General features: G+C 37.7%; 1 protein-coding gene across 1 annotated transcript in view; it reads left to right on the top strand.

Moving 5' to 3' along the window:
- The window catches only part of SMYD3 (SET and MYND domain containing 3), a 411,509-nt gene that overhangs the window by 59,740 nt on the left and 338,838 nt on the right, over window positions 1–12,931 (top strand). Inside the window, exons 4-5 of the mRNA XM_085300587.1 lie at window positions 255–312; window positions 6,578–6,714. Coding sequence (XP_085156713.1) covers window positions 255–312; window positions 6,578–6,714 — 195 coding nt within the window. The remainder of the gene's footprint in view (window positions 1–254; window positions 313–6,577; window positions 6,715–12,931) is intronic.

A 12,931-nucleotide genomic window follows, 5' to 3' on the forward strand; every position in this document is an offset into this window, starting at 1 on the left:
AGTGTGAAGGACCAAAGTAAATTCTTAAGGATAAGAAAAGTCAAGAAAATACATTAGAAGAAAGTGCCATAACACCACAATATTGTTATGATAATTTACAGAACATATGGATTAAGTAAAAGAACAGATTTATGTTAATGCTACTAGCCTTACCTATCTACCTTATTAGCATATGCTATGGAATAATTCAGTACTATAGTGTTTTTAGGATAAAGCATGCTATGTGAGTGTTAATTATCTCTTTTTCCATACAGCTTAGACAACCAGTATGCATTTCAGAGAAGCTCTACTCTTTTTCTGATCTTCAGTCAAGTAAGTAATAATTGCTGACTATATTGCAGGAAATGCTTCCAAGGTCTGGTTTATGGAATGACCATCCAGTTTTCTTGTAACTTGCCTTCAGAAAGTTTGCTGTGTAAAATACTAGAATGCAGTGTGAAAAAGGCAAGACAAAACTGAAACTACTAAAATCTGTGGAGAAGAGCAGGTTTTTCATAGGTCAAGGCAGAAACTTGTGCCTCTTTTTTTTCCAGCAAAATTTCAACCTGATTGTTGCTTTTAATATTTCTCCTCATTTTACTGTATATATCTTGCCTGTCCAGGTTCTAAAATTTACCTAGTAACTGCCTTATTACATACAATTTCAAAATACATTTTTATAAACAAAATATTTATATACATTTTTTCATTATTTGTATCTTTTTGCTTAAAGCTTCATAATAGCTTCATGAAAAAGGAGAGAGCTTTGCAATTCACAAGGATTATGTGCCTGTCCTTTTTTTTCCCTTCTCATTGAGAAGTCATATAGAAGAAAAGTGTGCATGTATTCCTGTGATTTGGCAAGTTTCAGATGCTTGGATGGGAAAGGATCACCTTTGTAATCTCTCAGCTGAGCTCGTATTAAAATAGAAAATATTTTTCTAGAGTTTGCACTAAGTTAAAATTTTAAGATTTATAAGAGAAGAAATACATACTTAGTTCCATGCTTAGTTTATTCTTGCAGCGGAAGAGAAATCTTATTTAAAGGGATTTTGTAGAGTAACATGAATATTTTGCTTACCACCAATCTTACTTATATTTGGCTTACYTGGCATCTTTTTTTGTGATGTTTAAAGGTTTGGATTTAAAACAACCTGATATATTGATATAGTTAAAAAAACAAAAACAAACAAACAAAAAAAAACCCATACAGGCAAACCTAGAAAGTACAGTATCTATAGTATGTTGTTCTATTGCTGTAGATCCTGACATTATGTCACCTTCTCCCAAGCTGCAAGGGCAAAAGATGCTAATAAGGCAACAAATTGAGAAGGACAAAGGGGATGGTTGTCTGAAATTTCACACAGTAGGATTCACTGCTCAATTACTTTCAAATTGTTCATTGAATAACAAAGTTTTACAGGGAATTAGATGATTATTTGAATTAAGAGCAACAATTCAAGTTGCTTCAAACAAAGTTACTGGCTTTTATGCTTCAGGGCACTACTGGGATCCAGGAGAAAAAGACTCTTATGGTTAGCTATGGTACCAATGGCTGATTGCAGAGTGGCAGAGGAGGAATTGGAAGGAGGGAGAAAAATTTTGTAAAGCAAATTTGGCTAATGTAGACATAATTTTTTTGTTGTTGTTGAACTTTTAATTCCAYACAAAATTCGTCTCCTCAGGAGATGCTCTGTTTCCCTTTAGAGACAAAGGGAAAGCAGTGATAAGTTGCTGTAGGGAAGCTTGTCATTGAACGAGACTGAGCTGCAATGGACAAATGGTACAAAAGCTTGTAGTAAAACTCATTCTGAAGGAAATGCAGATGCTATACAGATGTGAGGGCTGCTGTATCACTGCTTTAGAAACAGCAGTTCCATAACCAGTCACTTCACGAGAAGATAAGAGATCCACATTGCCTGTTTTTACACTAAGAGCTTTTTCTGTGTAATCTTTTTAACTCCAAAATGAAAAATGTTCAGGACTTCTACATATAAATCAAAGCTGATACTCTATGGAACACAGTGCTAATGAGTTACAACACTTGCATAAACTTTCGTAAAGATTTTGGCTAATTGTTTACTTTTGTTGTTTTTACAACTTCCTTGCTAGAATGAATAAGGTATGTTTATAATTTTGCAGTTGGACAGGTCTTTTTGGGATGGTATGATAATTTGTAGTACCTATGATACTTTGCTGGTCCAGTATCCTCAAAAAGCTGCTATTTCATTTACATTTTTCCCATTTACTGTAATTCCACTTATGTTTTTCCCATCTCCTGCACAACTTACAGATGGTGTTGATACAGATTTGGGATTTATTTTCCGTTGATACTTGGCAGAATCAGTGTGAAAGGAAAGCTTCTTTATTAGAGACTGAAATAATATAGGAGGAAAAATATCATTGGAGGGGGAATCACATGAATTGCAAACATGTGACCTTCTGAAGCAAAAACCTTCTCGGGAACTAGCTGTATAATATAAGATAGTGTTTTAACACTGTAATTGTAAGTGTTAGATAGAATGATTTTTAGTGATACTCCTTTATCTTCTTCTGGAAGTCCAGAAGATTTGAAAATTAATGTTCTAACTATGCTATCTTAGTCTCCTTTGCACTATGACTTTTCAGTGTTATCTTATACAGTTGGATGACTTTCAGTGTGGGTGGTTTATGTGCTTTAATTCAGTTTACATGATATTTTACACACGGAATCATTATATGATAAAAATATGTAATACTTTCTATTTAAAACATTTGGAGGAGCTTAGCCCTTTATGAGGTTTTATTATCAGTTCCATATTTCCTTCAAATTCATTTTGTACTCTGAAACGAAGATTAAGGAGGAGCTGTGACTGTGCACACTGGTACTTTTGCTAGACCTCATTCATTACAAGGCTTGTAGTTATATATGTGATACTGTAGGCACAGTATCCTTTAAGACCATTCCGAGATCAACTGTGGTTATGCTTACCAAGATTCAAAATACAGAAAGGAGTTTGTGTGCAATATTGTGGGCAGATATTTTTCTGCGTTACTTGTATGAGTATCAGAGCTGCATAATTAAATCCCCATGCCTTATTTAGAAAACTTTCCACAGACTTTTTATAGTACATTCTCTCTCCCACACCAGGGTTCTGACACAATTAAACACATTCCTGAAAACACAAAGTAAAGGCATTTACAAATTTTGTTTCATTTTTTTCTGCCTTGTTTTTTTGATGTGTTATGAAAATCAGGCCTTGAACATTAGGCATTAAAGATCTCATGGGACTTTTTGTTAGGATTTTTAGGCCTGGTGTCCAGGACAGATTCCAATTTGGGTGACTATATTCTGCTTCTGTCTCTCTAAATTCTTTCTGAAGTTACGCTTGGATTCAGTAGTCTTGTTTACATTTATCCTAAACTGTAGTATCCTTTTACAGTGTGCTGTTTAGATGACTCTTGCCATCTCAGAAGCAGTTTTATGCACAGAATCACAGAATGGTTGAGGTTGGAAGGGACCTCTGGAGATCATCTAGTGTCCCCCCCCCGCTCAAGTATGTTAGACAGGGTTGCACCCAGGCAGGCTTTGAATATCTCCAGAGAAGGAGACTCCACAACCTCTCTGGGCAACCTCTGCCTGTGCTCTATGACCCTCACAGGAAAGAAATTTCTCCACATATTCTTCCTGTGTTTCAGTTTGTGCCTGCTGCCTCTTGTCCTCTCTCTGGGCACTACTGAGAAGAGTTTGGCCCCATCCTCTTGACACCCTGCCTTCAGCTATTTGCAGACATTGATAAGATCCCCACTCAGTCTTTGTCCAGGTCAATGATGGTTAATTTGAACAGGACTGGACCCAGTGCTGACCCCTGGGGGACACCACTAGCCTCCAACTGGACTCTGCAGCAGTGACGACAACCCTCTGAGCTCTGCCTTTTAGCCAGCTCTCTATCCACCTCACTGTCTACTCATCTCACCCACGCTTTCTGAGCTTGCCTAGGAGGATGTTGTGGGAGACAGTGTTGAAAGCCTTGCTGAAGTGAAGGTAGACAGCATCCACTGTTCTCCCCTYGTGTACCCAGCCAGTCATTCCATCACAGAAGGCTGTCAGATTGGTGAAGCATGATTTCCCCTTGGTAAAGCAGTACTGACTACTCCTGATCACCTTCTTTTCCTCAGCATGCTTAGGATGCCACCCAGATCAGCGATGAAGGTGGTCTGTAGTTTCCTAGGTCCTCCTTCTTGCCCTTTTTGAAGGCTGGAGTGACACTGGCATTCTTCTAGTCCTCAGACACCTCTCTTTTTCTCAGTGGCCTTTCCAAGATGATGGAGTGTGGCCTAGCAATAACATCTTACCAGCTCCCACAGCACTCGTGGGTTCATCCCATCAGGGCCCATGGATTTGTGGGTATCAGATTTGCCTATGTGATCTCTAACACAGTCCTCCTTGACCAAGGGAAAGTTGTCTTGTCTCCAGGATCTGCTAAGGCTGGCAGTAAAGTTTGAAGCAGAGCAGGCATTCAGTAACTCTCCCTTCTCTGTATCCTTCTTCACCAGGGCAGCCAACCCATTTAGCAGCAGGCTCACATTTTTCCTTATCTTCCTTTTGCTACTGATGTATTTGAATAAGCCCTTCTTGTTGTCCTTGATATCCCTTGCCAGACTCAGTTCCAAATGAGCCTTAGCTTTCCTTGTCGCATTCCTGCATACTCTGACAACATTCCTATGTTCCTCCCAAGTGTCCTGTCCCTTTTCCCACTTTCTGGATACTTTCTTCTTCTGTTTTGCCAGGAGCTCCTTGCTCATCCAGGCACATCTTCTGCCCCATTTGTTTGACTTCTTACTCATAGGGATGCACCACTCTTGAGCTTGGAGGAAGTGATGCTTCAGTATTAACCAGCTCTCTTAGACTCTTTTCCTTCTAGGGCCCTAACCTATGGGATTCCTCTGAAGAGGTCCCAGAAGAGGCCTAAGTTTGCTCACTTGAATTCCAGGGTTGCCATCCTGCTTACTGCCCTGCTTCCTCCGTGCAGGATCCTGAACTCCTCCACCTCATGGTCACTGTAGCCAAGGCTGCCCCCAACCTTCACATCTCCAACCAGTCTGTCCTTGTTTTTTAGTACAAGGTCCAGCAGCACATTTCTCATTGGCTTTTCCACCACTTGTGTCAAAAAGTTATCATCAATGCTCTGCAGGAACTTCCTTGACCATTTGTGCCTAGCTGTGTTGTCTTTCCAGCAGCTGTCAGGATGCTTGAAGTCCCCCATGAGAACMRGGGCCTGTGGTCATGAGGTTACTTCCAACTGTCATTGACCTCTTCCTGATCAGGTGGCCTGTAGTAGACAGCCACAACAGAGTCACCATGGCAGCACAACCCCCTAGTGTATCAGCCACTCCTCCTAGTTTTGTATCATCTGCAAGCTTGCTGAGGGTGCATGTGGTCCCATCATCCAGGTTATTAATGAAGGTGTTTAACCATATTGACCCCAGTGTCAACCCCTGGGGGACAGCACTAGTAACTGGCCTGCAACTGGACTTTTTGCTACTGATCACAGCCTTCTGAGCCTGGCAGTTCAGCCATTTTCAGTCCACTTCACTGTCCAGTTATTTAGTCTGTACTTCGTCAGCTTGTCTGTGAAGATGTTATGGGAGACAATATCAGAAGCCTTACTGAAGTTGAAGGAAACAACATCTACTGCTCTCCCGTCATCTACCAAGCTCATCATAGAAGGCTATAAGGTTGGTGAAGCATGATTCCTTTTTGGGAGTCCATGCTGTCTACTCCTGATCACCTTGTTCTTCATGTGTCTGGAAATAGTATCCAGGGTTAGTTCCTCCATCGTCTTCCCAGGGATCAAGGTGAGGCTGACCGGCCTGTAGTTTTCCGGATCTTCCCTCTTGCCCTTTCTGAAGATTGGAGTGATACTTGCTTTCTTCTAGTCCTCAGGTATCTGTCCTGATCACCATGAGCTTTCAGGTCATGTCAAGTTTTTTGGCATCCTGTGGTCTTGTGTACATCCTGTTTAAGTGTTCCATAACCTAATTCTCCACATGAAAAATGGTGCTTCTTTGTTTAATATAGAAATTGTATTTACTTAATATTCCTTCATATCCTTTCTATTTTCCAGTTTCTGTGATGGAAATCCCTTTGTCTCTAAAACTGTCTCGCTTTTCATCTGCCAGCATAGTGTTGCTGACACATCTTATGGAGGATGCAATATGAAAATACGCACTTCTGCAAGGAGGAAGGAATTGCTGCATGACCTCTCTCTAGTTCACCAAGTGAAACACTTTCTTTAATATTACAAGTCCAGATGTCTAATTTTTGTACCTAATGGCTTACATGTGCCTATACATCTGCCTTATTGACTTTTGATCTTTCAATCAACGGCATATTTATATGCTTTAGTAGTAGCAACTTTATAAACTCTACTTTCTGTTGATAGGTARCTGTCAAAAAAATGACAAGTGTCTGGCCTCTGTCAGAATTGCCCTCTGTCAAAATTAATTTTGAGGTTGGAAATGTCTAGACTGTATGGCTGCTATTGGATACTTTGAAGATGTTGGTGAAAGATTCTTTTTACATCTTGGTATACTTTTGTTTTTAATTCCCCTTAAGATACTGAGCAGCTAAGTGAAGAAATGAAAGAAGGCCTCAGGCACCTTGCACTGACATTGCAGCTGTATTTGAAAGCAGAGATCCAGGATGCCTCTCAGCTGCCACCTGCAATTGACTTTTTTCAGATCTTCACAAAAGTAAGTGTTAAAATATGATTATTTGACAACTCATAAATAATCCTTTCTTTGTGTTCATGATTTATTTTTGAGGGGAAGTTCAGTAGCTACAACTAGAATATGATACGTAACCTAAAGTGAAATCAAACTATGTATTTTTTCTCTTCAGTCAGTGTTTGAGCACGACTGACTGACTGAAAAAGGTTTAGCTGTTTATATAAATGTAATACTTAAATTTTAAAGTATTAACCAAAGGATACTTTTTCTATTTAAATTATCATGTTAAAGCTCTTGGGGGGAAAATAATGTTCCAATGAAAACATAGGTTGGTTGAATCGACTGGTTTTTGAACTTTTTTTGTTTTTTTAAATAATGATAAAGACCACAGTGTGACTAAAATGTTTCCATGAAGTGCAATGTCTTGTATTTATAGATACATTCAGCCTGTCTGTTATTTGTTAATATTTACTAATGGGTGTTTGTAGTAGTACTGTGTTCCACAAACTGTTTTCTCAGGATCATGTGGGTTCTCTGTTCTGAAAAGGCTGCATGAAATGTACTTGAAATTCATTTCCACAATATATAAAATGTTTGTTATGTTACCAATTAAATATTATTGGCTTTTCTCTATTTTTTTTTTTTACTTTTGCCTGAGAATGGTTTGAAAAATGCTAGTAGAAGTACTTCATATAGAGATTACTCATAGCTTTAACTTACTTGTTTCTGGTTTCTAATTGATTAATATATTCTAGCATAAGATTTCTCTTAAGGATGTTTATGCATGTTTTAATTGTTTTATCAAGTGTTTTGTTACAATATGTATCTTTTAGATTTTTTTTCTGATATAAACAAAGGGAAGAGCTTCTTTCAAAGAAATGAAGAAGTGCAATACATGACTTTTTTTTCCTGTCTGTCTGCACAATAGTGGAATTTCTTTTGCCATGGATGGAAAATGTAGTAGTATAATCAACTGTACTTTATCTGGAATTTTATAGGTGATTGAACTATTGTTACATAGTTTACAATTTTCCCTGACAAAATGTGCAGGTTGAAACGTTCAGTTAGAAGGACTCAGAGGAAAAATCTTACGTGCTACGTATTCCCCACTCAAACTGTTTTAGTAACTTATGTTGGCACTATGGTTTGGCCTGAGCTTTACCAGGTTTCTTATGAAATTTTCATGCTCTGTTATCTAGTGTAGAGGATTTGCACTGCTGAAGATAAAGCTGAGTATCAGAAGGTGATCATTGCTTAACTGTCGTAAACTGAGTCACAGCTTGCGAAACGTTCTTTCCGTACGATTTTTTTTTCTCCTATGGAATTATTAAGCTTAAAATGGAGGTTGGTCATGGTCCTTTCATTGATTGCTTTTAGATTATTATTGAATGTACAATCCAGGCAGAGGAGGTGCAGTATGTGATGCTTTGGTGCAATCTCACAGAGGTGTTAATTGCACGGTTATTACCTGTGATAAACAGCAATAATTTAAGAACTTTATCGATCTTCTCAATAAGGAAATTGGTAGAGAACTTCTGAGAGAAGTTTCATTAAATCAAGTGAGCCAGTGTAACACCTCAGAGGTACTGGGGTGGGGTAGCATGAGTCCTGCTCTTTCCCTCATCCCACCTGAGTGCCCTGTGGTCACCTATGTTCTGGCTCTGGACCTTGCTGTATCTCCTTTGAGCTGACTCCAGGCACCAACCTTCAAGAAACTTTTCTCAACAAAAGAAGTGGCAAATTTTTCTCCAGTTGACCATACTGGCCTGGTTCAACAGCATCTGGCAAATGCACAGAGGGGGCAGTGCTGCCTGGTTCAGGGAGAAAGGATTAGAACTGTTCCTTTTAATGAGTTGTTAATTAGCTCTCCCTATTTCACATGTCTTCAGCTTGGGGGGAGAGATCTGAAGTTGGAAGACGTGGTGGCAAAACACAAACGGTGTGATGGTCACTCAATACATTGGAGCACCAGAGAAGAAAATATGGAAACTTTTATTATTTTTATATATGAGTGCACATGTCCCATGTCTTTTTACCAACATGATGCAAGGGGACATAAATGGCAGGATTAAAGTTAGAAATTTTCTGCTTTGTATTCTATCAGTTGGAGAGCTATGAATGCTTCTGTTAATGACAATATTTGCTGCATTATTGCTTTGCTGTAACAAAGATATTTTTAACTCAATGTATTCCTAATTTTGACATGCCTGTTTCTCTACCCCATTGAACATACTGTGAAGTGTTAAGTTTTTAAGTTATTGTTTCTTCCCCCCCCCCCTTTCCTGGATATTCAGAGGCACTTGGACCATTGATATAGATCCCATTGCCTTCTTCCTTCGCTTATGTTACTCAGTGCCTATGATGGTTTGTTCTAGGAAAAGGGAAAGAAAGTGACATAGACCTATCATGGCTGCTGTTATTTAAATAAAGCTAACACCAGAAAGAAGGAATCTGACTAACCAGGTGACTTGGATAGGAGGAAGGAGTTTACTAATATATCCATGCGTATTGCATGCAAGTAATATTAATAGCTTGTTTGGAGTTCTGTTAGGCACCATATTTTTTGGAAGGCTCTGATGTTGCTCGATGTAATTTTTCATGTTTTAGTTTACAGCTTTCCCAGTTGGTTGTCAGATGAATATATTATGCAGCATGGCATTATATTAAAATGTGATTTTAATATGCCCCTAGTGAGCAAGTGTTTTCTGTCACTCTCGTATAATTTTTCTTGGAAGATAGTAGAATGTCAGTGCAAAAAGTACTATTTTTTTTTTCTTAAGTGAAATAGGGAATGTTTATTTCCAGCAGGTAAAATTTAAGGCTTTAGAACTGTAAAGTCTCTGGTTAAAGACTTATGTAGTCTCTTTTCTGTTGTGTAACTTTGAAAAAGACCAGCTGTGATGACTTATATGTGTGGTCATAGAATAAAGAAATACTACAGATACGTGATTGCAAGATGTAATGTTGTTTTCCCAACCCCTTCCAACATTCCTTTCAAGTTCATTAGGTACTCTTTCTAACACTGAACTTTTTTTGGACCCGTTCTTTCATTGCATGCTACAAAAAGCTGTGGTCAAAGGTCATTTTTATTCTGTTTGATGCTGGATCCTCAAGAAGGAAAATAAGCAGACAGCCAGACAAAAGAGAAAAATAGACCTGCAGTGCGATGACTAAATACCAGATAGTTCTTGGAAGATCTCCAACTTGATTTAGGTCAAAAGAGCTTCTGAGAAGCCCTTTTAAACAGTCTCCACTCTCTGCTGGCTACTGCTCTGCCCTTAGTAAAATTCATTCTGGTTTTATTCACTTGCATGTAACACTGAATGGCCTGAGAGTCTCTCTGAGTGCAGGCTCTGGGAAACTTCCCATTGGAAGTCAAAGAAAGTTTTACCATTTCTTTGAGTGGGGGCAGGATTTTGTAATGATGTACTTTTAGATCACATAAAAGCCATTGGAAAATATCACCTGTACCAGATGGGGAGGTGTTTCAGGAGGGTAATCTACTTTTCTTCTTTGCAATGTTGCCCTGCTCTTCCTAGACAATTTGCTCTTGTATCAACTGTCCTCTGAGCTGGAGTTGGATTTTTCATGCTTGTCATTTGATCGCTCTTTGGAAGCTCCAGTATACTTGACATGCCGTTTATCCAAGGTTGTGACTGTTTTTAAATTCTGATCCTCAATATTAAACACAGAATTATCAGCAGTTAATAATATGATAAGGCTTTAACTTCACTGAGACATATTCTAATGTCAAGATAAATCTTTGACACTATAGTTTTATTGTTTAGTGGTGTTTCCACATAACCTTGAGATAAATTAGTCCTTGATTTTTATTCTTTAGACTTTAACATGTGAGGAATGGTCTGGAATCCTGTGAAATAATGGATGAAGGATAAAGACTTAAATATTTTTGTGTGTGTATATATATATAGTATATGTACAATACATATACATATATGTATTTGTATATGCATAGTTCTTTTAATAATAGACAGAACCACTTAACTACTTAAGATACTGAATGAAATATCTACCTGCTCTATTGATTGTGAAACTGTGACTCCACTGAGTGAAATCAAGCCCAAGATGACTCCGTATTGAACCAAATTTAGACCTGCTGTCTTGCATAGTATTGCATGCGCTCATACTATGTCAGAAGTCACTCAGTGTTTATAAGCATTTTGAAAGTGTCTGAAACTTTTCTAAGTAATAAAAGTTGTCGATATTAGATAAAATAGTAACCCTTTTAAAGACCTCCTAATTTTAAATACTCATGTTTGTTAGAACAGTAAGAGATATCCAGGCGCTGTCATACTAAATAACACTAAGATGAAAGCTGACATTTAATGGACTGTAATGTGGCAGATTTCTTAGCAGTTCAGTAATCTTAAAACAGACTTTTATTGGAAAAGAAGGGATTTCTAAGGGACATTTTGATAAAACAGTTGATAAACTTCTGGGAAACRAATGCTGTGACTGCAGATTCTTGGGACTCTTGTATAGCAAAGATTATACTTTTTTCCTGAAATAGCAGTCTTCCTAAGTTTTCTGTTGTACAGAGTTTCTAATGTGTAGCTACTTTTCCAGATGGTATCTTAACTGCATTTGAGGTGATAAGGATTAGAGAGAAAACACTTATTTTCTGAAGAGTTTAATTCTTTCTTATATATAAATTCTGCTTTGAAAGGGGATGCACAGATTTCATTAAATTCATTGGAGAGGTCACATACATGTAGACATGTGAGCTGATTACACCCCTCTGTATAGGCAGTAATGCTGCATGCTTCCCTCTTCTTGGGTGTTGTCCTGCTTTTTCCTTTTCAGTTCACTTTAGAATTGACACAGATCAACAACAGAGTAACAGCAGATCTAAGTGAGGGTAGACCTAGGTGCTCTCTTTTAGGGTAGGATGAAGAAGAAACTCAAAGCCTTTATAAATTGGAAACTTGTATGTATCTTTCATATATGTCAAACTAAGTTTTTTTCCTACCAAATTTTTTTGAGCTTTATGAAGTTGCAATTAAAGTGAGAGAAGAAGAGAGACAAGTTTGATGCAATATGGTAGTTTCTGTGTATTAGTAGATTATCTCTTGAGAGATGTGCCTCTGCACTTTACAGTACCGTGCTTTCTTCTTCCTAAGTTAAAACAAAATCAGTTATATCAACAGCCTACATGGACAACACATCTGTCAGTTAAACAAAGTGGTCTGCTCTCTTGAAAATCCTTTGTTTATTCTTCCTATCAAACTTTAAACACTTGATTTGTACCCTCAGGTTTTCAGTAGTTGGTTTTCATTCCACTCAATATTTTTGAAAGAGTTTCTTTTCAACATAAAAGGAATTAGTACCAACTAAAAATACTGCTATCATTAAGGGGGGTTTTTGCATGTATTGTGTAGGCAGAAGAGAACAGGGAGTTTAATAGTGTCATTAGTCCTTTGAAAAGTCTGTATACTAGATTATGATAATCTGTGTGAGTGTCTTTTTAAGTACAAGTAGAAGCAAATTATATCACTTAATGATATGACCGGAAAAGTATGTTTGATCTTTGCATTACTCCCTCAGATCTTGTTGGCACCAGGCAGCATTGTTTTTGGATTTTGGAGATCTTTGAGAACAAAATATATCTGCCTTATCAATGCAAGATATTTCTTAGCAGCACCTTCAATACATTACTTTGAATTAGGATTCATTAGTCAATTTAGTAATCTATGTTAGCAGAATAAGGAAAGCAATTTGTGTCAGCAAACAGAAGAAGTATTAGGATAAAGGTAAGAGTAAAATCTTCATTAAAATGCTACAAGTGTAGGTTGATTTCCAAATATAATTAACACTGGATGCATTTGTTCAGCTTCCCTATGAGTAGGAGGTCATGGAGTTCTATTTCTGGTGAGAATATAAGCAAGTGCATGTTTATTCATAATTGCTGTTTATGTATCTCAAGCCTAATATGCATTGCTGCATTCCATCTCATGCAAAACTGTGTGCTCAGTTTATGATAAATTGGGTATCAGGCCAATACCCACAAATTTATTTTTAGTTGTGGCCAGGAAAATATTTTGCAAAAACCCTTTCATTTTCAGAGTTTTTACAAGTAAAATACAAGTTTTCCCTAACAAAGCTTGGTGTGGTGAATGGAAGAACCATGAGACTACAATCCTTCAAAACTCAGTTTATGTTATAATTTGGGTCCTCTCACATAATTATTGTGTGCACCATCTGTTTTACAAACTACCTTGAG

The sequence above is a fragment of the Rhea americana genome, unplaced genomic scaffold (assembly GCF_003343005.1).
Source record: "Rhea americana isolate MKP2758 unplaced genomic scaffold, rheAme1 scaffold_166, whole genome shotgun sequence".
NCBI classification, from domain to species: Eukaryota; Metazoa; Chordata; class Aves; order Rheiformes; family Rheidae; genus Rhea; species Rhea americana.